Genomic DNA, 26,800 nt, shown 5'->3' on the forward strand with positions numbered 1-26,800 from the left:
AGGGTCAGATTTTTCCCATTTCCTTGAGGCCAATTCTCAGAATTGTGGCAGCTTTTGTCATGGCTACAGTCTGGTCATCATGTAGTTGACTTCTTCTACCTGGTGGGGTTTCAGTATCTATGAGACAGATCAAAGGATATGGCTCAGAATATTATCTATAGCCCTTGAGAAGGAACTAAAGGTCCTTGACTATGCTTAGTGACTAAACTATTATTATTTGGTCTCCTTTGACTGTTTTCCTTTGCTTCTGCATTTTCTCACTTTTCTGATTAAACTCATTCTTTGGCTAAAGTTTTTGTATAGACAAAAGGCAGGCTAAGGACATGGAAGGGGAAGGACCATAGGGTCCTCTCCATTTCATCCTGGGCTTGGAAACTGCGGTGTTGGGCGTTGGGGGTGACCCGATTACAACCAGCTTGGATCTGTAAGTAGAAAGGAAGACAGTTTTGGAATAGGAGCCTCTGACCCATGGCTTCAGGATGAGCCATAAGCTGGTTGCTTAACTTTTGAGTTGCCACCTTTGTCAAATAGGGGATATTAATACACATCTCTGTTCCCTTGTATGAAACCTTTATAGGCAGATGTGTTTCAAAATTCAGAATACTTTGAGATTTTTAGAAATATTCTGGGGTGCATGTCCCACACAGCACACAACACAGTTAAATTAAGGCAGCCCTGTGATCAAATGCAATATTTCTGCCTGGGAACATACAACTATTTGCACCAAATGGGATAAATAACAAGTCCAAAGAGCCTCACATGCAATTGGGTCAGGTTTTGTTGCCAAACGCGTTAGATCAGAGATGGGCAGACTTTGTCTGTCAAGGGCCAGAGAGTAACTGTCTTTGACTTTGCATACACTTTCCGTTGCACCTAATGCAACTCCAAAGCAGCCGCGGACAATAGGCATGGTTGTGTTCCAATCAAACTTTCTTTCTGGAAACTAAAGCTTGAATTTCTTATCATTTTTATCTGTCATGAATGAATTCTTTTAGTTTCAACCATTTAAAACTGTACACAACCATTGCTTAGCTTGTGGGCCAGATCCAGATCTGGTCTGCAGGCTGGAACCGCCGGATTAGGAAAAAATGTTTGGTTTTCAGAGCTCTCTGGAGTTTGCAATTGTGGCTAAGGGACTGTGGACCTGAAATCCCCCCCATCTTTGGGTCATCCTCATGATGGAAAGTTCTGGACTCAGTCCAGGAAAGTGCTGCGCCTCTCACTGACCAAGCGCTCCGTCAGTATTGCTTTTGTCGCTAGTATAAACGATTACCATGCACCAAAGGGCAGCCGGTGGTTATTCTGGTGGCTGGTTCCTGGATTTGGAAGGATCCCGGGCATTGGGCTAGGAGTCTGGGGCTAACCTTTGTTTCCTACCCTGAGAAGGAAGAGCGAGCGGCTGCCCCCCTTGGCCTGATGAACCCAGAAATGTGCCTGTCTCCCTCCCTGCTCTCAACTTCCCCCCAAGCCTGAGGCTCCCACCCTTGGGTCTAGAAGTGTTCAAGTTGGAAAAGGATACAAGGTTCTGAGTTGGCTCTCCCACTGGACACAGGGCTGTGATATCATCTGTGGATTTATCTCCAAATAGATGCACACGAGCTCCAGGGAGAAACGGGCTTCCTGGGCTGTGGGAAGCAGCGTGGGCTGTTGAGCCCCTCTTCCTCCCCCTCTCCCGTCTGTCTGGTGGCCAAATACGGGCGTCCCTCCATTTACTAATGGTCACCGCTTTCTGTGACAGTGGCAAGTACCTCCTCTATGAGAAGAACGAGGTGAAGGCGCGGGACCGAGAGTGGAAGAAGTATGAGTTCCATTATGACAACGTGCTGTGGGCTCTGCTGACCCTCTTCACCGTGTCCACGGGAGAAGGCTGGCCACAGTAAGTGGTCCAGTCAGAAAGCCCCCCAGGAGGAGCTCGGGGGCCCTCCAGTGAGCAGGAGAGGAAAGGGTCCAAGAAAGGGTCCAGTGCTGAGAAAGGTCTGAGGGAGGGAGGGGTTTGCTCCTGGCTTCCAGAAGTGGGGACAATGCAAGATGCAAGACGTCAGCAGAACAGTATCGGCCGTATGTGGTGTGGTTGGGCTTCTCGGGGCAGAAATCCAGCGGTCGCTTGGCTTGCCAACCCCTTGAGTGTATGGGGCTGTGTGCTCCCAGAACAGGCACCGTTTCTAATTTACAGAAAGGCCGCATGTACGTACACATGCGGTCGCATCCTCTTAACCCTTCCGGTGCTGGTGAACAAAAACCTCCAAGCCAGGGGTGTGGGAACCTGGCATTTTCCAAGTCGGTTTGACCACAGGACCAATCTGTCCCAGACAGGGCTAAGGCTGGGGTGACACGGGTGAGACTGACTTGTGCAAGTCCAGACTTTAATTCTTTTTTAAGTTTTTTTTTGTTTGGGGGGTGTTTTTTTTTGCGGTGGTGGGGGGGGTTGGCCATGGTGCGTGGCATGTGGGATCTTAGTTCCCCAACCAGAGATCAAACCTGTGCCCCCCGAATTGGAAGCATGAGTCTCAACCCCTGGATTGCGAAGGAAGGCCTCAAAATTTCAATTTTTGAGATTTTGTTCATCAGGGGCTTTGGGGCATTTCTTGTGACTTTTTAACATGTTGCAGGCAATACTAAATATTACAGTGAAATATTATTTATCTCGATTACTGAGGGGTTTGACACCCGCTGAATTTGTGCCCGTGGCAGGTGTCTCCAGAGGTCTCGGCTGGATGCAGTTTGAAGGTTTGGTAGATTCCAGTGGGTACCTTCAGCATCCTCACCTCCCTCCCTCGCTCAGCAAACACCCCAACCGACACACGCCTGTCTGATCACCCGTGCACACATTCAGTATCCACACGCGCGGGGCCGGCGCTAGCCCTTCAGGCACCTTTGAGCGAATTTTTTAAAGACACCCATTCCTCAACAGACTTGACTTCCATCTGTCAGAAAAGCGTTGCAATGTACTTAATGATCTTGCTCCAAAAAGGCACTTTATGGCCACCTGCCAAAAAGCTGTCACCATTAATACACAAATCTATCAGGTCTGCAGGATGAATGGTGCCCCTTAGGGGCAGAGCGCTGGAGCAGTGAGTGATGTGTGCAAATGTACAGAGCAGCCGTGCACACACTCACTTCCATGTGCATCCTCATTACCCCTCCTTGGCTCCCACGACCACCTGTGCTTAAATATTCACACACACACACACACACACACACACACACACACGCCCACCTCCGTGACCCCCTACTCACTCCCATTCATCACCACAAACCTAGTTTCAAATCCCACCTTGGCCACATCTGAGTGGGTGATCTACAGCCGAACCTCAGTTTCCTTGCGTGCAAAACGGAGCCAGTAATAACCTCCCTGAGAGGGTTGCTGAGAAAATGAATAAAATGTTGAACATCATTTCTGGCACATAACAGGCCCTCAGTACAGGGCAGTAGAAGTAACTGACATTGCTGTCAACACTCCCCACAGGCAAAAGAGGTGGGAAGATTACAGCTTCATAAAGTAACCACAGTGACTGCAGTCAGAAATCAGTGATGACTCTTCATTTCTTTTCTGTTTCCTCTTAATATTTTCCTCCATTTCTGTTCCCCTGTCTCACTTTCCCCCCTCTCCCCACCCCGGTCCTCACAGGGTCCTCAAGCACTCCGTGGATGCCACCTTTGAGAACCAGGGTCCCAGCCCTGGGTACCGCATGGAGATGTCCATCTTCTACGTCGTCTACTTTGTAGTGTTCCCCTTCTTCTTTGTCAATATCTTTGTGGCCTTGATCATCATCACCTTCCAGGAGCAGGGGGACAAAATGATGGAGGAATACAGCCTGGAGAAAAATGAGGTACCACTTCCTACTTACATCCCCACTTAAAAACTGACACCCGCCATCACACATGCACACACACACACATACAGAGGAACCAGCTTCTGCGGGCATCTGGGGAGGGAACAGCAGCATTCTCCAAGCAGAATCCAGCCTGCATGAAGGGCAGCCCTTCATGGGGTTTCCAGAGGAAAACACATCAGAGAGAAGTTGTGTGTGTATCAGTCAGTTTGGACTAGGTTATGATACGGTAACAAGCAGCCCTCACATCTCAATGCCAGATATCCACAAAGGAATTGGACTGCATGTCCAGGTGGCTCTGCTCCATGTCATCTTTATTCTGGTTCCCCTTTAAGATGCTTCAGATAAAAAAGAGAGAATGGCAAACCATGGTCCAAGTCTTGTGGCTTGTGCCCAGAAGTGACATGTGTCACTTCTCACATTTCATTAGCCAGAGCTAGTCACATGTCTGATGTCAGTGGGGCAGGGAAGTACAATCTCCCCCAGGGAGGGGTGGTGAATATTTACGAATGAAAATCCAGTCCACCAGGGAGTATACGCATGACCCTTTGCTTCTCTAGAATCATCCAAGCTAGGTGGAGGACCTAGAATGCATTCTTCCTCTGCTTTGTTGGCCTCTAAGACTAAATAATTATTATTCCTCCCTGTCTCCTTCCCTCAAAGAGAAGGAGAAGCAAAATAGTCGGTAAGAAAGAATGGTTAAGCTTCACAACGTGGATGGACCTAGAGATTATCATACTAAGCGAAGCAAGTCAGAAAGAGAAAGACAAATACCATATGGTATCACTTTATGTGGAATCTAAAAGATGACAGAAATGAATGTATCTATGAAACAGAAACAGACTCATTGACATAGAGAACAGACTTGTGGCTGCCAAGGGCCGGGGGTGGGACGCGGAGGGAAGGATTGGGAGTTTGGGATTAGCAGAGGAATCCTATTATATATAGGATGGATAAACAACAAGGTCCTACTGTATAGCACAGAGAACTATACTGAATATCCTGTGATAAACCATAATAGAAAAAAACATGAAAAAAGCAACTGAATTGCTTTGCTGGATAGCAGAAATTAACACAGCATTTTAAATCAACTATACGTCAATAAAATTTTTAAAAAGAATGGTTAGGCTTCAATGTCAGACTCTGGTTGAAATTCAAGGTTCTCCCACTAGGCAGCTGTGCCACGTCAGGCTTAACCTCTCTGAGCCTTTATTTTCCTCACCTGCAAAGTGGGGGCTACTGATAGTACCCATTGGTCATGTTTGCTAAGGGGATTCAGTGAGATCATGGGGGAGTGTCAGCACAAGAAAACATTCATGGCGAGGAGCTTATGGGGGGTGTGGGGTGGGCAAGAGAGGCAGACATCCAGGCAGACGTGCAGAAGAGCTGCATCGAATGAGATGGGGGGTGCTGGGTGTCCAGCCGCCTCTCTCCTGCCTCAGGCCCTCACACCAATGCGCTCTGTCCCGCAGAGGGCCTGCATTGACTTCGCCATCAGCGCTAAACCCCTGACCCGACATATGCCCCAGAACAAGCAGAGTTTCCAGTACCGTATGTGGCAGTTCGTGGTGTCCCCGCCTTTCGAGTACACCATCATGGCCATGATCGCCCTCAACACCATCGTGCTCATGATGAAGGTGAGTCCCCCCTCCCCCCAGGCACCGCTTAATCCCCACCGCGCCCCTGCCCCACGCAAAACAGAACCGGCTACGAGTTTCCCAGGCAGACGGCACTCTGTGTCACCACCAAGCCCCTGTTCCTGCTGTGCCCTCTGCCTGACACACGGTTCCCACCACTTTGTCTGGCCAGCCCCCTTCCAGCTGCCCCTGCAGAGCCCTTCCTCTAGGAAGCCTTCCCTGACCTCCCAGGACCGCATGAGGTGTTTGCAAGCATCCTGTCTGTTATCTCACGTGCCACGATATCAGTGTTGGGTTGCCTGATAGTCTACCACCTGCCTGTGAGCTCCGAGGGGCCAGACAAGTACTGATCACCCCTGAATTTCAGGGACTCAGAGAGGGCCTAACTCAGAGGGAATAAGAGCCCCTTGATAAATGTTTGATGAAAAAAATGAGGAGGGAAGGGCAGGTAAAGACCCTGCAAGCCTCGGGGCCGTGGAGCCTCTTCAGGGTGAAAAGTCAAAACCTCTCACCCCGTGCTTTGGAGACCAAAAGCCTGAATGTGAGCCCAGCTTTGCCATTTAATTCACCATTTAACCTTGCACTAGTGACCAGTGGCATCTCAGGGCCTCAGTTTCCCTGTCAATAAAATGGGAAGGATAATAATAGCACGTTCCTTGCCCCCTGTGGGGATTAGGATTGAATAAGAAAGTTTCTGCAAAGACGTTAGCACATTTCTCAATTCTTAAAAACACTCAACAAATTTAGCTGTTGATTTTTTGAACTGGTAAAAAAGCGGTGCCTGTATTCACCTGAAAATTCATCTCCATAAGCAAGTGCTTTGTCTTTTCGTTGTTAGGAGCATAACAGTTTCAAACAAACAGAAGACAGAAAGATAGAACAGCACAGCCCTTCTCAAACTGCTCACAGATCAGCTGGGCATCTTGTGAAAATGCAGATTCTGTTTCAGCAGGTCTGGGTGGGTCTGGGACTCCACAGTTCTAACCAGCATCCCGGTGTTGCGGATGCTGCAGGTCCCTGGACCACATCCTGAGTATCCAGGCGCTTGTGAATACCCAGTCTCCATCACCCAGAGTTACCCATATGGACATTCTGCTATGTTTGCTTCATCTATTTTTTTTCTCATTTTTTAAAAATTGAGATGAAATTCACATAACCTACCGTTAACCCTTTTAAAGTGTACAATTCAGTGGCATTTGGTACATTGACGATGCTGTGCAACCACCACCCCTATCTGTTTCCGGAACATTTCCATCACCCCAAAAGGAAACCCATCCCCATTACCAGTGACTCCCTATCCCCCTTCCCCCAGCCCCTGGCAACCACTAATCTGTGTTCTACGGATGTACCTATTCTGGACACTTCATCTATTTTTTAAAGTGTTTTAAATGATAGACACCACACTATTACACACTTAAATTCTTCAGTGTGCTTTCCAAAGTAATCAGAACATTTTCCTACATGTGCTTATGCCTGACAAGCTTAGTGTTAACACCGTAAGATCCATATTGAATTGTCCCCAAAACGTCTTTTACAGTGAGTTGTTTTTTGAGCCAAGATCTAAATGGCTACACACGGTCTCCAGTTTTTCGTTTTTAAATCTCTGTCCTCTGCCCCGCCCCCACCCCCCCACCACCCCGCGCTATTAACTTTTTGAGGAAACCAGATGAGCTGAATGAAAACTGTCCCACCTCTGGGTGCATTGGTTTCCTCCATCTGCTGGATTTCCTGTAACCTGGTAGTTAGATATAAAGGTTATCAGTTCAAATCTGATTAGTTTGGGCAAGAGTCATAAGGAGTCAGAAGAGCGGTTACCTCTGGCGGGGGGCGGGGGTTATCAACTGGGAAGGGGTGCAAGAAAACTTTTGGGAAGGGTGCTGGAAATGTTCTACGTCTTGGTCTGGGAAGTGGTCTCATAGGAGTGTGCAGGTAATAATTTAAAAAGACATCTGGAAAGAAAAAAAGAAATGACTGCAAAGAGGATGCTGTAGACATCCTGCATCCCATCAGGAGGCCCATCGATAGGGCCAGGCTCTCCCGCGATCTCGGCTGCTAAGATAGGACTCAAGAAAGGAATTTTTGTTTTGACCTGAAAAGAGTAGCCCAGCCAGTGAAGAGCTTGCCTGGGGCCCGGGCTGGTTCCACAGTACATCAATAGGGAAACCAAGTGTCCGAGTCCTGCCTGCCCCGGGGAAAGGGCAGCCACGAAGCCACCCCAGCCCTGGTCCTCGACACTGTGCCCACTGACCCCACTGCTCTACTTCCTTTCTTCTCTAGTTCTACGGGGCCTCTGTTGCTTATGAAAATGCCCTGAGGGTATTCAACATTGTCTTCACTTCCCTCTTCTCTCTGGAATGTGTTCTCAAAGTCATGGCTTTTGGGATTCTGGTAAGTCCAGCCTTGGAGCTAGAGCTGTGGGTTAAGGGAAAGCCCAGAGGGGCACTGGGTGCTGGGTGGTGGTCTCCCCACCTGGTCCCTCTGCCCCCAACCCCCATGGTGACTTGAGCATCCCTCCAATGTGCACAGATTCCAAACTCTGTGTCAGGCACATATCGATGATTAAATGATGCGATGAGACAGGTAATGATTCATTTTGCAGATAAGGAAACTGAGATGCAGACAGGCAAGTCCACAGCATTCAAACTGTTCTAGCCACAATCGCAGTAAGAAATACATTTTGCAGTGGAGCCCAGTACTCAGACGTACAAACAGACAACCAAAATGAAATATTCACAGAATCTGTATCTCCCCTTAGCTCATGCCCTATACTCTGAAGTTGTCTATCTCCTTGATTCCATGTCCCCTCCGCCACTCTTTTTTTCCTCCCCGGCCGCACGGCATGTGGGGATCTTAGTTCCCCGACCACGGATCAAACCCCCGCCCCCTGCAGTGGAAACGCAGAGTCTTAACCACTGGACCACCAGGGAAGTCACGCCCCTCCTTTTTTAATGCAGTTCATGACCTACTAACTTGATTTCGTCTCCCACTAATGCAAGTGGTCTTAACCCCCTAAGGGATCTATGGATGTAGGGTGGGGTGAGGGAGCCCAGGAAATAAGAGGTGAAAAAAATTCCATCTTTATTTTTCACCAGCTGCTCACTGGACTTTTGCTTTTCCTTCCATCCTGAAAGTAGACAGCAAACCCCCGCAGGATTACCAATATGACCTGTGTCACTGATAAAAATCAGATGTTCTCATATCGCATCCCAGAGGTTGCAGGTAAGTCAGGCCTCCATATCCACAGGTTCTGCATCCACAGAGTCAACCAATGCGATTGGCAATTGGTTGAATCCACAGATGCGGGACCCGCGGATACAGAGGCCTGACTGTGAAGGACGTGAGGATATGCTTAGCCCACCTCTCTGAAGAGAACGACCTACAGCCCGTGGTGTCAGACCGAGACTGGGGTCATACCTCGGCTTCCCAAGGTGGTGAAAGCTGTCGGCTTTGGCACCAGAGAGACCTCGAGTCCAATCATATCCAGGCTATGTCACCTCACCTCTCTCTCCTCCTTTGCAAGAAAGGCCCATCCTCTGCCTCTCCCTCGAAGGAGCTCTTGCAAACCCCAAATGCAAATAATGTGTGTCTGGAGACTGAAGGTCCAAGCCTGACAGGTTGTGAGCACTCAATAAATACCAGAAAGTGTTCCAATAAAGTTCATCACCTGACCTTTCTCCTCCAAAGCAGTGGCTACCAAGCCTGCAACCCATCAGAAGCATTTAAAGTTGAATGATGCCCCAGACCCACCTCAAGAGATCCTTATTCATTTGGTGGGGTGGGAGCCCCTGAATCTGTATTTTTTTTAATTTATTTTTATTTTATCGGTGGCCGCATCAGCTTTTTTTTTTTAATTAATTTATTTATTTATTATTTTTGGCTGTGTGGGGTCTTCGTTTCTGTGCGAGGGCTTTCTCCAGTTGTGGCGAGCGGGGGCCACTCTTCATCGCGGTGCGCGGGCTTCTCACTGTCGCGGCCTCTCGTTGCGGAGCACAGGCTCCAGACGCGCAGGCTCTGTAGTTGTGGCTCACGGGCCCAGTTGCTCCACGGCATGTGGGATCCTCCCAGACCAGGGCTCGAACCCATGTCCCCTGCACTGGCAGGCAGACTTTCAACCACTGCGCCACCAGGGAAGCCCCTGAATCTGTATTTTTCATGAGGACACCCAGGGGAACCCAACATACAGGCTGGGCCGTTGGGCCCTGCACTGAGGACCAGCCAGGCATGGGGAGGCACCCTGCCGTCAGGGCAATTGCACCAACTCAGAGTTCCAGTCCTGGGGATGCCACCTATGGGCTGTGTGACCCAGAACAGGTCACAGAACGTGTACCAGGAAGAACTCAGGCTCTCGAGTACCCATGCCTGGGTGTGAATCCTGCCTCAGACCCTTTCTAGCTATGTGACCGCAAGCAAGGCACTTGGCCTATTTGCTCCTACGTATACATCTACAAGATGGGAGAACGACACATCCAGCTTCCCAGGGCTGAGGGGGGGTGTGAGCATGAGCCCAGGCACAAGCCCTGCCCAATGCAGCTGTCTTGTAATTTTTTTTCATTCCCAGTCAATGTTCTGGTGGTGAAGTGATGCATTCTGCCAGGGGCTGGGACTCCATCTCCTCCACCCCTGACAATACTGCAGGGTTCTGCACTATGCCTCCCCCTTCAGTTTTACATGAAGCCCCAAGTTCCCCATGTGGAGTTTAAATGATAGGGGGGCTATCCAGGGGCTTGAGGCCTGTAGCCAAACACCTATAAAGTTGTCTTCGTTTGTGCTCCCCTAGAGGTAGAGCCTGAGACAAACTTGAATGCAAGGAATTTATCTGGGAGGTGACTCCAGGAAGCCCCGTAGGGGAAAGAGGGTGTGAGACAGAGAAGGGAAGGCAGCCGGTACAGGGTGTGTTGGTGAGCAGCTTCCCTATGGGTATAACTGGGGTGCAGTTCCATGGAGGACCTCTGGGGTGCAGCAGAGAGCACTTACTCAGGTCATGTCACCCATGGTGGGGAGCTGGAGTATTTATCCTCCAGTGCCCATCAGTCATAGTAAAGGGCTGCTCCCAGAGGAGCTGTTAATTCCCTTATGCAGCTAGAGAAAGCCCCTGGGCAGAGTAACAAAGGTACACAGTCAAAATATGAGGGGATATGGGTAGGGCCCCAGCCGCACCTGTTAAAATACCAAAAGTGCCAGTGGAACCTGAACTCCTTTTAGACAACCATAAAACAACATCCATTTATTGAGCACCTACTATATACCGAACCCCACAGTCAGTGACTCACATTCATTATCAGATTGTTGTTATACCTTTATCTTCCGGAAGAGGGCCCTGAGGCCCAAGCAGTCCAACTCCGAGGACATTTGATTCGTACATGCTGAAAGAATTTGATCCTGGGAAGCACAGATGCAAAGCCTGTGTCCTTCTCTGTGAGGCAGAGGGGCTGCCGCCGGGTCAGATACTCAGGGGAGAAGATGACTGCTCATAATGGGGCCCAAGCCCCGATCTGGCCTCTGCTTTTGTGAGGTTGCTGGGAAGGCCTGTGTTTAGCATGGGTCCCACCAAGCCTTGAGGGAAGGGCCGTCTATTTGAACCAGACCCTTAGATCCAGGCAGGGGTGCTACTCGTTGTGGGCTCAAACTGTGAAATATTTCAGTATTTTTTTTTAATATTTATTTATTTATTTGGTTGCACTGGGTCTTAGTTGTGGCAGGCAGGCTCCTTAGTTGTGGCATGCAAACTCTTAGTTGCGGCATGCATGTTGGATCTAATTCCCTGACCAGGAATTGAACCCAGGCCCCCTGCATTGGGAGCGTGGAGTCTTAACCACCGCGTCACCAGGAAGTCCCAATATTTCAGTATTTTAACAACAGCATGCTATACCTGTGTGTCCCACTTGAGCCAGAACCCAGCCCAGGGATATACCAGTCAGGATAGCTCAAGTTAAGCTGTGGTAACAAACACAGCTTTGTTGCTCCAGTCAACAAAGGGTTTACTCAGAGACCCGGGCACACTGAGCAGCCGTCATCGGGAACATTACTGGTCACCAGGTCCAGGGTTAAGAGAGTTCTGGCGGGTCCTGCACTGGCCAGAAAGTGACTCATGCTCTCTGTTCACAACCCATCGGCTGTAACTAGATACACAACCTTATCTAACCACAAGGGGGCCAGGAAGTGTAGCCTCGTGTATGCCCAGAAGGCCTCTGCACCCTTGTTCCTATTCCCCTTCTCCAGATTAGGAAATGGAGGCACAGAGAGGTTAAGTCACTGACCCACAGCCACACAGCTGGATGGTAGCAGAGCTGGCACGTGAACCCAGAGGCTGCTGTCTTAGCAAGGGTGCTATAAGCACGGTCTTGATTCAGCAAGGTCCTGTCCATAGACTCTGGGCTTGCCCAGACCTGGGTTCAAATCCTGACTCTTCACCTCTGTGCTGCCTGAGGTGAGCATCTTTGCTCTCTGAGCCCCAGTCGCCTTATATAAAATGCGTGATAAACCTTCCTTCCAAGAGTCTTCATGAGGACCCCAGTGACGTCGTTTATGAAGCATCTGAGGTCTCAGAGAGCCCTTGGAACTGTTGGAGAAACAGGGCACAGCCCAGCAAGGCAGCCCTCCCCCACAATAGAGCTGACGCGGCACCCGGAGACCCCCCTCTGGGGCCAAGCAAGCCGTGGGAAGGCTTGGGGGTCCCAGGGAGGGGGGACTCAGAACAGATGATACTGAGAAGCCCATCCAGCAACATTTTGCTGTTTGAATGACTGTAACTGTCCCGGGCACTTGACTGGTCTGCAACTGTGCCCCTAACGGGCCTCCCGGGCTGGACTTGGGGGTCAGCCATGGAGCCCTATGTTGGCATCTCTATTTTGTGGGTCCCCGTTCTAGAATTATTTCCGCGATGCCTGGAACATCTTCGACTTTGTGACTGTTCTGGGCAGCATCACCGACATCCTGGTGACCGAGTTTGGGGTAAGTTTCCCGCCGGCTTCTCTCTGGGCAGTTCCTGGCTGGGCTGGGAGGGGCGAGGAAGAGGTCATCAAGAAGCAGTGGGTCCTGACAGCCACAGCTGGCTCAAGCCAGCGCTTAACCATGACCAAAGAGGGAGAATTGGGGCCCCTGGGAGCAAGGGCAGCCCCTCAAGAGGGTGACATGGGGAGACGGGGATGTCCGAAACCACCGCCGTGGGGCTAGCGCTGCAACGTGAACTTCCCTGCCTCTTGGCTACCGACTTATGATTCAATAATGTGGATGAGCTCATTGAGAAAACTGAGACGCTTAAAGGATCCCAAGGCTGAGCCCCACCCCCCAAACACCACACAGTGTTGGGGGCCCGGAGGGAACCAGCTTCAAGTCCATTCTGCTTGAACTAACCATGTTCTGGCTCACGGGGAGGAGGGAGCCACGGCCCTTGGGTTAACGGGGGGACACGATTCCCAGGACCTTAGGAGGGTCCCTGGGACATGTGTCTTCCTCTATCCCCAGGCCTGGGAGGTTCCCAACGTGGAGGGGGGCGGGTCTCTGGACCTCGCTGTGGTGGCCCCTCACAGGGCCACATCGTCTGGAAGACACAGGTCCCAGAGCTCCTGCCTCACACCCCCTCCCTGGCCATTTGCCAGTGAGCCTAGGCTTGAGGGCCCTCAGGAGGCTGTGGGGAGGATAGGAGGTCCTCACAGGCGAAGCAAAAGGGCAGAGGGTCAGAGCCAAGGGCCGGGGGTGGTAACAACCTTGTCATAACAACAATAATAAAAGTTGACAGGGACGGCCAGGCACTGTGCCAAGCGCTTTACGTGGATTGGCTCGTAGTACAGGTCGGGGGCTCAGCATGAAAAAGAATTCCTTTAGAGGGTTCCACTGAAGGGACCCCAAAGCAGAGACTAGTCACAGAGTGGAGGGGAAGGGGCCCAGCGCCCACCCACCGTGGGGAGCTGTTACCTGCCCAGGTGCCGAACTCAGAGAGGGGCCGCCTGGTGGGAGCTGTGAACATGGAGGGACAGAGCTCCTGCCGGAGACAGCGCCGAAGCTGGCGTGGAGCATGGGGGGAGAAACACCCCTACCTTTCTCTCCTCCCACCCTCTATCTCCTGCCAGCCACTTCCATTGTCCAAGACCGGCCAGAAAGGAGCCAGAAGGCCAGAGAGCCAGGATGATGCTCAGAACAGGCAGAGGAGGGCAGAGGATAGATCTGGGTGGGGTGGGGCCCGAAGAAGAGGGTGTTGCCCCATTTCACAGATGAGGAAACTGACGCTCAATGCTGAGGAGAATGAGGGACCTACTTAAAGTCGTGCAGCCAGACCTGGTGACTCCTGAGGGCACACTGGTGTTCCCTGGGGTGTCCCTAACTGAGCCCCGAGCAGCAAAGGGATCAATTGGCCCACTCTTCTATCCTGGAAGCCTGATAGGATTGGGAAGCTACGCAGAAGAGGGGCCATTCTCTGACGCATCCCCCATACCCCCACCCGAGTGGTATCTTGGCCACAGTTCTTTGCCTTCATCTTCAGTGAACCAGAAGTTCCCCCTTCCCCCGTCTCGCCCCTGACCCCTTCCTCTAGAGAGGTCATGCCCAGCTGTGGGCTATCCCCATTGGGGTTGCCCCCACCTGGCCACTGTCCCCTGGCAGAGGGCCAGAGCTTAGACCTCATCTTCTGTCCTAAGTTTCTAAGAGATCTGGAGCTTCTCCTGGCAGTCACAGTATCTTGCCATACAGCTGAAGACAAGACAGCTTTGAACCAATATCCCTCTGGGTCAAGAGGTGAGAAGGGTGACCCACCACCCCAGTCGGGCAGGTAGAGGAAGTTGATCGAAGCTCTAGTTGCCAGTAAGAGATCTGTAGGACTGGACCCCAACGGCTTGTTCTCCTGGCTGCAAGATATGGGAGGGCAGGAGAATGGGGCACGGAATCCACTTCAGGGATATCAGGACTATTGCAGTAGTCAAACAGCCCTCCCCTATGAGCTGTTTGACCCTGGGTAACTTGTATTCCCTCTTCTCGTCCTGTGTTTGGGACTGACCTTCATAACCAACCTCATCAGACCCTTGCAAGCCTCACATTCATTCATGCAGTCATAGAAGCATGCATTAAGCACCTGCTGTATGCCAGGCATTGTTAGAGGTGCCGGGAACAGAGCAAAACAGACAAGAACGCCTGCCCCCAGGAGGCTGACATTCCAGGGCAAGAGATGGCAACTTTGAGCAAATCAGAGCGATTGACGTAAAGTGCTTGGCACAGAACCTGCCAGGAATTAGTTCACGAATGGTGGTGATGATTATTGCTGTTGCTGTTATGACTGTGCACGTACTTGGATTGCAGTTTGTTAGGCAGCCCCTCAGCCCTGAATTATAATCATTTGGCGGGAAAGCTAGAGGGTGGGCATTTGGACCCTTTTAGGAGGATAAACACCCGACCTGGAGGTGGGGAAGGTTTGCCCTGCTAGGCGAGGAGCCTTCAGCAGCCCCTTTCTGCCTCCCAGGTAAGCCCACTAGGTCTGAGGCCAGACAGAGCTCAGCCAGGCTGAGGCGAGGGGAACCAGACCATAGGGAGGGCAAGGCCCCAGGGTTTCGGGGGAGGGGGAGAGGGTGTGAGGCCCACTGGGCCTCAGCTGCCACCCACAAGTGGCTGGGGTGACGTGGGTTTGCCCTGCGTGCGATGGATAATGACTGTGTTTCTTGTCTTGTCTCTTTTCATGCCTGCTCTTTAAACTGTATATTGGCACAACGCCGTCTGAAAAACTCATCCAATCAAAATGCACTATGAAATTCATTTGTTCATCCATGACGTGGTCTGTGTGTTCATACACCAATGACTATCTCCCAACCCACCACCACCACCCCCACTCCCCGCCCGGGAACCGAAACCCATTGGTTTTTTTGGCACTGGTTACAAATCAACCTAAAAAACGCTGAACACGCCTCCCCAACTGCCCCTGCCCGCCTGCTCCCCTTCCATCTTCAACATCTGCATCTAGAATCCGGTTGGTCTTACTTCTTTCTGAAGTCTAAATGCCTTACATTAACTGTGAACGCATCTTCTCGCATCAGCACTGCATGTCACGCCCTGGGCTTTCTAAACTTGGACTGCCTGATGCACCCCCCTATCCCCACCCCCGTATGTCTGTCCATCTCTCCAAACCCCCCCCCGACCTGCCCCCCCTCCTTGTTCCTGCAACCTCTCTTCCTCTGGTTGGTATTGGGTTCTGAATTAGGGTTTTCTGTTTGGGTTGGCTTGTGTCTTCTGCAGAGAAAAGGATGGGTTTGCCCCATGCAACACCTCCAACAGGACAGGTTGGCTGGCTGAGTCTCCCACCCCATTCCTTACACACAGCCCTGTACTCAGAGCCATCAGGCACTCTCTCACACCACTCCTGTCCCTGGTGAACTCCATGGATCCCGGGGCCCCAGGAAAGCTCCAACAGTCCTCACCCCGTTCCAAGCCCACGAGCTCTTCGGGCTTGACCAGCAGCGACGTAAATCTCCAAGTCCGATGGAGGAGGTCTGAGGGCCTTGCAATGTGCAGGCAAAGACGCTCAAATGAGGGGGACTCAGAATGGCCAGAACCGGTTCTGGCTGAACGGCCGGGACTCAGGTCTGGCTGCTTCCAGATGCACCGGCCGGCTGGCGCCCTCTCCTGGAGCCCTGATCTGCATGCATTCCTGTTCCCCGCCCCCCACCCAGACACGGTCACTAAACACATGTGCTCTCTCCTCTTTCCTGTTCAGTCTCTGACTCTCATTCCCTCTTTCTCTCTGTCTCTGTCTCTCTGTCTCCCTTTCTCTTTTTTTGCTCTTGCAATCTCCCTCTCTTGATCCTCCCCCACCCCCCGACACACACACACACACACACACACACACACACACACACACACACGCACGCACGCACACACTATCCTTCCCTTCTGTTATATCCATCCACCCTGCAAACCCACACCCACACCCTGGATGCACCGTGTCCATCCCTCCCTCGCCTCACTTATTCGGCTCTCTGCACACTTGCACACTCCTTACTCTGTTAAATCCCACCTGCCTCTGCCCCTCCCCCACCATCCTCTGAGCCCCTTTGAAGGACCCACAATGGCATCTTTGCACCGGGATCCCTCCCCTGCTAGCCATACACAAGACATTCACCCACCAAACATTTAATGAGCCCCAATTCGGTGCCACAGATGGAGGGTTGGGCAGAAGGGGACACCATCACTGCCCCCACCCCCTGTGTCACCTACAGTCAGGCAGGGGGAGGCAGGCATTGGTCAAATAACCCCTGAAACCCACTTGAAATTGTAACTGTGTTGCAAGCTGAAGGATGAGCAGCGTGAACAATGTGGAGAGGGAGAGAAAAGGGCATTTGAGGCCCGGGATAGCATGTGCAAAAGTCCTGTGGCAGGTCGGAGCACACAGGGGTCAGGGTCTGCCAGTGAGAGGGTGTGGCTGGAGCAAAGAGCAGAGGAAGGCTGACCCAGAGAAAGTGAAGACGGCAGAAGGGGACAGGACCTTGGGGCCTTGTTGTGGGAGCCCGGGAGGATTTGAAGCAGGGGAGGCGTGATCGGAAGTGCGGTTAGACCAGACCCTGCAGCTGCAGAGCAGGGAGTGGGTAGGCGGCAGGCTGGGCTGGAAGTGAGCACCAGGAATCCCAAGGAGAGATGACAGCAGAGGAAGCAGGAGCAACGTGAGGACTGGCCATCTGAGCAGGGATCTCTCCAGGACCTGGAGAAGGGTTGGGTCTGGGCTCGGTGGGGAGAGAGGTGCCTGGAGGACTTGAGTCTGGCTTGAACTGGGAGATGGAAGTTAGGGAATGCCAGGAGAGGGCCAGGTTAGGGGAATAGCACAAGTGTGGGCACAGTGGGCTTGAAGTGCCCTGAAGGGCACCCCAGAAGAAGTCAGGTGGGCAGTGGGTTAATGGGTCTGGAGGGCAGAGGCAACATCTGGGCTGGAGGTGGGGTCTGCGAGTGCGGGACTTCTCTGGAGCCCTCAGGAGGGTGGTCTCCATGTCCTTCTGAGTACTCGCACCCCTGAACACAGCAAGCCTTCCAGGGCCCACATCACTCCCCTTCAGCCTAGAACCAGGAAGCACTGGGCAAGGTTGGAGGAGAGGACAGCTATTCCTTCCTGGCTGTGGACAAAACGATGGAAGCTAGGAAGAAAGTCAGAAGTTCTAGGAGCACTTGAAGGACTCTATGCAAACCCAGGAAGAGATGGGGGGGGTGGATGAGGGCAGACTAGAAACTTCCCCTGCCCTGTCACCTCTTTCATTTCCACCCCTACTTCCCCCGTGTGTCTCCTGTCTCCCTGGCCCCAAGAAGGGCAGCATGCTCTCTGCACGCGTCTCCCTGCAAACCCCCCTTCTTTCTCCTGCATGGTAGCAGTCCCTACCGCCCCGCTCTGCCCCGAGCCCCCAGAGGCTGCTTCCAGGGCCCGCCTGACTTTGCATGAGTCCACATGTTATGCCCCGCCCCATGAAGGGATGGCTTGTACTCTGGGGATGGACGGGAGGGGACTGGGGACACCTGGGCCATCGGCCCTGTCCCCAGATGGAGCTGGGTGGCCAAGCAGGGCTGGGAGTCAGGTCAACAGGGCACGGAGGGTGACTGTCACCCAAGCTGAGTCTGGGGGTTGATTCGAGGCGCTTGAGAGATTCTCACAGTGGTTAGGCCCAAATGTGGTCAGGGTAGGATCCCCACACCCCTCCCCCATCCTAGAGGCCTAAGGGTCAACTGATGTGTCCCAGAGAGCACCCTAGACTTTTCCAGAAAACCCAGAGGCCTCCTGCCAACCTCAGAAATTCCTTGACACCCCTCTCTGTGTCTCTCAGCTCCCAGGTCAGAGCTGGCTAGATCCAGTGGCTGGGAAGCCCTCAGGAACCACCAAACAGGATGCCCATATGATTCACTGTCCAAACTCTTGAGACCGAAAGTGGTGCTGTGACTGTTGGGGCAACCTGTACGATCACCCCTGTGCCCTTTGCTGGGTGAGAGCTAGGCCAGTTTCAACGTTGCTACGTGGCCTGTATCTAGCACTCCTCCAAGACCCCTTAAGGCCCCTTTGCCTCCAACCCACCAATCAGTGGTGGTTTCCATGCCTACCTGAAGCAGGAGTCTCAAACTCAGATGCCTCTGGGGACCAAGCAGTTGCCGTAAGCCAGGAAACCGGTTCCGTTTCTAGTATGTGGGAACCTTGGCAAACTGGAGGAGACGTGGCCCGCTTCACGGCGGGCAGCCACATCTGTGCCTCAGGTAACTGCTACCCGTGGAGGCAGCCTCAGGGTTGCCTGAAAGCCAGATGTGGGGGCAAAATCTGACTTTTAAACACTAGGAGCTATTTTTAATTTCTAAAGGAAAACTGCTCAGGCCCCACAAAATAGTTTCGTTGGCCAGATTTGGCCCATTCGTGACTTCTAGCCTCCAGTACCCCACCAGAGGCCCCAGCAGACAAGCCCCTGGACAGTCACGTAAGACCCACCGTCTCCATCGCTGTCTCCCCACCCCTACCCCTACCTGGGGTTCTTCTGGCTCGGGAGGGAGGAGGTAGAGGCAGTGACTAGACAGGGGGCCTTTGAGCAGAGGCAGGGTCCACCCAGGGAGGTCCTGGGGGCAGGGACAGCCCCACCTCCCGGCCCCCAGCACCGGCCCCTTGGTGGGCCCGGGCTGATGGCGTGCTCACCCACCCACGGGCGCTGCGTACTTCCTGCTTCCTGCAGGCCTGGTCCCGTGCTACTCCACCCAGCTCCAGAAGCTGAGAAGCCATCCCTGAAAGGGGGGAAAGGGCCCCAAATGCATCTTCTCCGACTCAGCGGGCAGCGAGGACTCGCCCTGCAGCCGAACAGCCCCAGCTCCCTCCCGTCCTCCCCATTCCCGCTCGCCAAGGGGGTAAGAAAAGATGCTCTTCCGCTTCTCCAATTGGCTTGAGCCACTGCTCCTCTTGGCCGTGGGGTGAGGTCAGGGCGGGCAGGAGAGGGTGGGCAGCTCAGCAGGGCAGGGCAGGGTGCCCGGCGAGTCCCACGACAGATGCATTTCTGGCCCGGAGCGTAACATGCCCTCGGAACCCACACATGTCCACCAGGCCTGAGCGTGCTGACTGCCCCCACCCCGCCCTGGTGTTTGTGCATCGTACACGTGTGATGGATTCGGCGACTTGACCCGCTTGTGTCCTATTGTCTCAGTGCATTTGGTTGTTGGGAGAAACAAAAACCATCTCGGATTTTTTTCCTGATTGGATGACTCGGATATATTTTCTTTTCCTTGTTCTTTTGTTATTTCTTCCCCGACCCGACCCACCCACATTCCTTTCTCTTCCTTCCTTTTTCTTTCCTTTCCCCGTTGAGGGTGGGGCTGGCAGGGAGGGTTTATGCCTTTGAGTTGATGCCTTTTCCTCCCTTCTCACCCTTTCTCTTCCCCACACCCCACTTCGTTTTTTTCGAGTTTTTTCCTCCGCACCATGCATTAATAGTGCTTTCTCTCCTCTCGCTCCTTATTTGGGGTCTGGCTTGCATTTTCCTGTTGGTTGGCTTCAGGTAGGGGCCTCTGTGAGTGGTGACAGCCCTGAGCCCCTGGGGGTGGGTGGATGGTCACCCCTCTTTCTCCGTCTCCCCAGAACAACTTCATCAACCTGAGCTTCCTGCGCCTCTTCCGAGCGGCCCGGCTCATCAAACTCCTCCGTCAGGGTTACACCATCCGGATTCTTCTCTGGACCTTTGTGCAGTCCTTCAAGGTGAGCCCCTGGCCCTGCCTCCAGCCCAGGGCTGAGAAGAAAAATCAGGATCCCCCCACCCTGACCTGCTCTGGCTGAATCTATAGACCAGGGGGAAATGCCTCTATGATACACCTCGCTGAGAATGTGTTATAGGCAGGGGTCTTGTCTAACTTCCTGCCCTGGTGTGTCGTGAGAGCTCCAAGGGGAATCTCCCAGAGCCACCAAAGAGGCCCACCAACCCTGACACCACTGGGGCACAGCATGCAGCCACCCCATGGGGGTGGAGAACTGGGACAAATGAAGGAAACAGTGTGGATAAGGGGCCCCCAGCACTATTCGTAATTGCCTTCCTTCCCACCAGGCCCTGCCCTATGTCTGTCTGCTGATTGCCATGCTTTTCTTCATCTACGCCATCATTGGGATGCAGGTGCGTGCCAGCCCCCCTAATGTTCCCAGAGCGCTCCCAAGGAGGGCCACTGCCCTTAGGTGGGGGTGGGTTAAGGGAGCCCAGTTCAGAGAGGCAGCCCTGAAGGTTGAGTGGAGTTTTCCCGGAGCCACTAGGGGGCGTGGCCACCCCTAGTCATCACCATCTTATTCCCCAGGTGTTTGGCAACATCGGCATCGACGTAGAGGATGAGGACAGTGACGAGGATGAATTCCAAATCACTGAGCACAATAACTTCCGGACCTTCTTCCAGGCCCTCATGCTTCTCTTCCGGTGAGAGGGGGGCACACTTTCATCCTTCTCTTCTGGTGGTGGGGGGGGGGGCATGCCCTCAACCTTCTGTTCCACTGAGGTTTGGAGTGGGCATGGGGGACCAAGGGACCCTGGCAGGGCAGGAGCTGAAGGCCCTGGGACGTAAACATGAAGGCATTTTCAGGCATTATCTCACTGAATCCTCCTGAGCATCCCGTCTAGAGATTCTTGGCAACCACACCTGACAGGTGAGGAAAAAGGCTTATAGACTCTGAATAGACGCTGAGGCTTGATTCTTAATTCTGGCTGCACTTAGGGTTCCTTCATTCATTCATCAGAGGTTTATTGAGCACCTATTGTGTGCCAGGCACTGCTGTAAGTACTGGGAACAAAACAGAGACAACATTCTCTGCCCTCTGGGTGCTTCTATTCCCATGGGGGAGGCAGACAATCAATAATCAGATTATAGCAGATACTAGAAGGAGATAAAATTCAAGATTAAGAGGGACATGGAGGCACAAAAGAACAAATAATGTGTGATTCCACTCACATGAGGTACCCAAAATGGGCAAATTCTTAGGGGAAAAAACTAGAATCCATATTGTCAGGGGCTGGGAGAGGGGAATAGGAGGGAGTTATTGTTTAATGGGGTACAATTTTTCAGTTTGGGATGATCAAAAGGTTCTGGAGGTGGATAGCGGTGACGGTTGCATGGCACTGTAAATGTGCTTATTGCCATTGAATTATACAGTTAAAGGCTTAAAATTATTAAATTTTTGTATATTTTTGTCAAACGAAATTTTTTTCTCAAGTAACAACTGAAAAAAAAAAAAAGGAAGGCTGATAGGTCACACCTCCCTTGAGGAGGGTGATATTTGAGAGAAATAGTTGAGAGAGGGAGCCATGTGGATATCTGGGGAAGGGTAGAGGGTACAGCAAGTGCAAAGGCCCTGAGGCAGGAGCATAGCTCTCATGTTGGAGGACAGCAAGGAGACCAGTGTGCCTGGAGCAGAGTAACCTGAGAAAGAAATAAGAAATGACAATCACCTAGAGAGAGGGAAGCTTTTGAAACATACCTATGTCTCCAGGCCACATCCCAAACCAGTTAAATCCAAGTCTGTGGGAGTGGGCCATTGGCATCAGCATTTTTAAAAAACATTCTCCTTGGGCTTTAATACACAGCAGCCAAGGATGAGAATCCCCCTCTCTGAGCTCCAAGAGGAAAAAAGTGATTTACCTGGGACTTGAACCAACACCAGTCCAGCTCCAGAGCTTAAGTGTTTAACCTCAATGCTCTGCCTCCCTTGGGGGGTGGGGGGTGGTGGTGCTGGTGCCCAGACATGGGTGCCCAGGTCCCTGATGCCCCCTCTCTGTCCTCAGGAGTGCCACTGGAGAGGCTTGGCACAACATCATGCTTTCCTGCCTCAGCGGTAAACCCTGTGATAAGAACTCTGGCATCCTGACTCATGAGTGCGGCAATGAATTTGCCTATTTTTACTTCGTTTCCTTCATCTTCCTCTGCTCATTTCTGGTGAGTCTGTGGACATGTGTGTGTGGGCTCCCTAGACCTGGCTCCCTCTCAGGGGTGTGGATGCTATAGAATGTGGCTGTGTTGCACACTTTCTCCCTCCAAGCCTGGGCCAGCCCAGGATTCGGTTAACCACTGTTCCTCACCCTCGACACTGTTGACATCGGGATCTGTGTCATTCTCTGATGGAGGTTGTTCTGTGCATGGTAGGACGTTTGACAGTATCCCTGGCCTTGATCCACTAGATGCCAGTAGCACATGCCCCACTACCCTCCCAGTTGTGACAACCAAAAATGTCTCCAGCCATTATCAAGTGTCCCCTGGGGGAGGGAGCAGAATCTCCCCCATTTGAGACCCACTGGGTATGCTGAGGGAAAAACTAATGGAGCTCAGATCTGGCCCCAGGACCCATCTAGCTGAGCTGTGGGAGACTCCCATCTGCCCTCTGAAAGGTGGGTGCCTTCCTCTGTACGATCAGGAGGCAGGAAAAAGTCAGCCACATAAACATTCTCTGGGAGCTGTGGGGCTTTGCAAAAAAATTGAATGGGTTTTCACTAGTAAAAGATAAGTTTGTCAAGAGGAGGACCCTCCTAGGACCAGAGACTATATAGCACTGCAAGATTGAAACAAGGAGGAATGAATATATCTATCAGGAACCTCCATCCTGCTCTCTCTTTCTCTCTCACTCTCTCTGGGGCCTCATCTCGGCAAATGTTTTTTGTTCTCCACTCTTCCTGGAGCAGTTTGAGCACAGTCAGAAGAACTATCTAAGTATTTCAAGCAGAGGGGATTTAATATAGGGACTGGCTACACAGGCTTGAAAGAGCAAACAGAGAACACTGAAGTCACCAGGGATTAACAACTGCAGGAAGGCCAGGGCTGGGGTATTAAAAGGAAAAGAAGGTGTTACTAACCAACCCAGCTGACCCTGGAACCCCTGAGGGAGTGCTGGCACCCTAGCTGTCTGCTGCCCCTGGACAACTGAAGACAGTTTCCTGTGGCTGCTGTCACAAAGAACCACAAACGTGCTGGCTTAAAACAACCAAAATGTATCCTCTCACAGTTCTGGAGGCTAGAAGTCTGACCACAGTGTTGGCAGGGTCATGATCCCTCCAGAGCCTCTAGGATAGGATCCTTCCTGGCCTCTTCCAGCTTCTGGTGGCCACAGGTGGTGTTCCTTAGTCTGTGGCAGCAGCACTCCAATCACTGCCTCTGTCATCACATGGTCTTCTCCGTGTGCGTCTGTGTCCAGATTTCCCTCTTATGAGGACAGCAGTCATATTGAATTTAGCCGGCCTTAATCCAGTATGATCTCATCTTAACTTGATGACCCTTTTTTCAAATAAGGTCACATTCACAGGCACAGGGGGCCAGGATTTGAACATATCTTTTGGGGGCACACAGTTCAACCCACAGCACAGACCCACGTGGGAAGCAGAAGGAAGCTCCTCTCCTCCTTCTCTCTCCTCCCCAGGCTGGCCCCCTAACTGTGGCTCCTACTGGCAGGATGTAAGCTGCCCAGGGAGTGTGGAAGATGTTATTTTCAGAACTCAACCCAAGGACCAGCGTCCGTCAGCCAAAGCCCAACACATCCACCCTCTTCAGACCAGCAGTCGGTCTCACACTGAGAGACTTGCAGCCTAAGTCTCACAGCAACACACCCTCCAAGTCTAATGTCAACAGCCATTGACCTAGACGGTCCCTTGCCCAGTTCCAAATTCCCAGAAGAGAGTCTGAATGGGCCATCCTAGCTCCTGGTCAAATGACCACCCTTGTTCTAGTAGCTTTGGGTGCATGTGGAGACACAGTCTTATACTACATCCCATCTGGGAAGGGCAGGCACCCTAGAAGACATCTACAACCCTTGATCATCAGCCCTTCCTAGGCAGGAATTTTTGTTTAGTTCACTGCTGCATCCCCAACACCTAGGACAGTGACTGGCCCACAGCAGGTGCTCAATCAATATCACAGAATGATGAATTAAAAATAGAGTCACTAGCAGACATAGAGAATGGGCTTGAGGACACGGCGGGGAGGGGAAGCTGGGGCGAAGTGAGAGTAGCATGGACATATATACACTACCAAATGTAAAAGAGATAGCTAGTGGGAAGCTGCTGCATAGCACAGGGAGATCAGCTCGGTGCTTTGTGACCACCTAGGAGGGTGAGATAGGGAGGGTGGGAGGGAAGCTCAAGAGGGAGGGGATATGGGGATATATGTATGCATATGGCTGATTCACTTTGTTGTACAACAGAACCTAGCACAGCACTGTGAAGCAATTATACTCCAATAACGATGTATATAAAAGAAACAGAGTCACGAAAGTTAGGGACACCTAGAATTACAGGTCATTTATTAAGCACCTACTGTGCTTACTTCTACACATTTGCTTAATACCTACTGTGTGCCGGGCCTTATACTAGGCCCTGGGGATATAAGGAAAGAACATATTTCTCTCAGTTTGCAGGGGTGTTGGGCAGACAAGTCAGGAGACAGTAGCAATACAATCTGATATGTGCTTTGATAGGGGAGACTCAGACTGAAGGAAGGAAGATTTCAAAGAGTGACCCTCAGGGACTGTGGGCAGGGCTTAGACCATGTATTGATCAAATTGGTTGCAAGTAACAGAAATTCAACCGAAACTGACAAGTGAAATATGCAGTTCACTAACTGATATAACTGAAAAGTCCAAATGAGGCTGGATCCAGGCAATAGCAGACCCTGTCCTCTTTGCTGTTCTCCTTCACACTGGCTTTATTCTCAAACTTTCTCCCTATAAAGGGAAGATGGCTGCCAGAGTGCCAGCAAAAATCCCAAGGAAGGCTCTCATTGGCCACCTTGGGTAATGTGCCCCTCCCTAACCAATCACAAGGTCATGTGACCACCACCTGTGAAGCCAGCCACACCCAACAACAGCATCTAAGTATAAGGGCAGGGGTTTCCCCAGATGCTATTATCCAAAGGGAGAAAAATGATGTCCACTGAGGGAGCAACATTTACTAAGGCCTGAAGGCAAGACTGATGCAAGCACCCCATGTGCTAAAGGCTAGAAGAGCACATGACAAGGTGCTACAAGATGTAGACAAATGCAGGAAAATTCATCCATCCATCCATCGAAGAAATATTTGCTGAGTGCTTACTTTATGCTGAGGATGGAAACATGACAGGGTTCTGGCCCATTGGGGATCAGGTGTGGGAGGATCTGGGGCCATGGTGGTCCCCTTGGTGTTGGCCTCTATTTAACACAGCCTCTCTACCTCTCTCTCTGATTGTCTCTGTCCATCACTGTTGGTCTTTATCTCTTTGTATCTTTCTCTGTCTCCATCTTTATCTCTGTCTGTCTCTCTCCCCCATCTCCATTTCTCCATCTCTCTGTCTCTGGGCTCCTTCTGTGGGCATGTGTCTTTCCTCTATCTCCCCCATCTCTTTCTCTGACTACCTTTTCCCATTTTTATCTCCCTCCCTCTCTCCCTCTGGGCCTCTGTGTATATGTGTTTGGATGTGTCTCCCTCTCCCCCACCCCATCTTGGCCCCTGGGGTCCCCACAGATGCTGAACCTTTTTGTTGCTGTCATCATGGACAACTTTGAGTACCTCACCCGAGATTCTTCCATCCTGGGTCCCCACCACCTGGATGAGTACGTGCGTGTCTGGGCCGAGTACGACCCCGCAGCGTGGTAAGCAGTCACCCCAAATCCTCCAGCCACATCACCCACCTTTCTCTGGCACTGGAGCACAGTCTAGGTCAGGATCCAGACCTTGGGGTGTTGGCTCCCTGGAGAGCCAGCAGGGATTTCAGGAGGATCAGTCTAGAAAAAAAAAGATGAGAATCAGCACCCTTACACATCCCGGATTAAATGATTTGGGTACCACTGCTGCCCAAACCCCAGTTTTCTGGGAGACGAGGGAGGGGATCCACCATGAGTTCACCTCCTATGAGTTTCTCCTGCCCCCGCCACTGTGAGGCTTCCAGATGGTGAGGACAAGTTATCCAGGCCCCAGGAAGGAAGCCAGAGGCCTCTCAGCCTCATTTCTCCTGGCAGTATGGGGAGAAGGGCTGGTTTAGTACCCTTGGCAGACAGAGTTGGCTGCAAGATCAGAGTGGTGGAACCCAGCTCCCATTGCGATCCCAGGACCCTGGAGCAGGTGGTCACACAAGGCCAGGGGAGAGGGCACAGAACCTTGGTGGTCCTTGCATCTTCATGGTCACGAAGGGAGTGAGCTCTCCCATCTCCGTAGGCACAAGAGTGCCCCCTCCTGGTTGACAGGTGATGGTTTCCAAGGGTGGTCTCCACCCTGCTCAAGTGTATTGAGTGCCCGCTCAACACCAAGCCCTTGCAGGATGCTCAGAGGTGCCATCCTGATGCTCAGAGCCCACCAACCACAAACTGAGGATTCTAGTTCAGGCTGAGCTTGGGGCCTGAGAAGGCATTAAATGGGGGCCCTCAGC

At 52.0% G+C, this 26,800-nt stretch overlaps 1 protein-coding gene across 9 annotated transcripts in view; it reads left to right on the top strand.

Annotated features, from left to right (window-relative positions):
* Positions 1 to 26,800, top strand: part of CACNA1A (calcium voltage-gated channel subunit alpha1 A) — a 337,790-nt gene that overhangs the window by 290,367 nt on the left and 20,623 nt on the right. For all 9 annotated transcript variants that reach the window (XM_049708282.1, XM_049708283.1, XM_049708281.1 and 6 more), the window contains 10 exons: positions 1,739 to 1,876; positions 3,629 to 3,830; positions 5,306 to 5,470; positions 7,748 to 7,858; positions 12,338 to 12,421; positions 20,028 to 20,144; positions 20,488 to 20,553; positions 20,729 to 20,844; positions 22,204 to 22,354; positions 25,900 to 26,027. In XM_049708282.1, the coding sequence (XP_049564239.1) occupies positions 1,739 to 1,876; positions 3,629 to 3,830; positions 5,306 to 5,470; positions 7,748 to 7,858; positions 12,338 to 12,421; positions 20,028 to 20,144; positions 20,488 to 20,553; positions 20,729 to 20,844; positions 22,204 to 22,354; positions 25,900 to 26,027 (1,278 nt within the window). The remainder of the gene's footprint in view (positions 1 to 1,738; positions 1,877 to 3,628; positions 3,831 to 5,305; positions 5,471 to 7,747; positions 7,859 to 12,337; positions 12,422 to 20,027; positions 20,145 to 20,487; positions 20,554 to 20,728; positions 20,845 to 22,203; positions 22,355 to 25,899; positions 26,028 to 26,800) is intronic.

Source organism: Orcinus orca, chromosome 3 (assembly GCF_937001465.1).
Source record: "Orcinus orca chromosome 3, mOrcOrc1.1, whole genome shotgun sequence".
NCBI classification, from domain to species: domain Eukaryota; kingdom Metazoa; phylum Chordata; class Mammalia; order Artiodactyla; family Delphinidae; genus Orcinus; species Orcinus orca.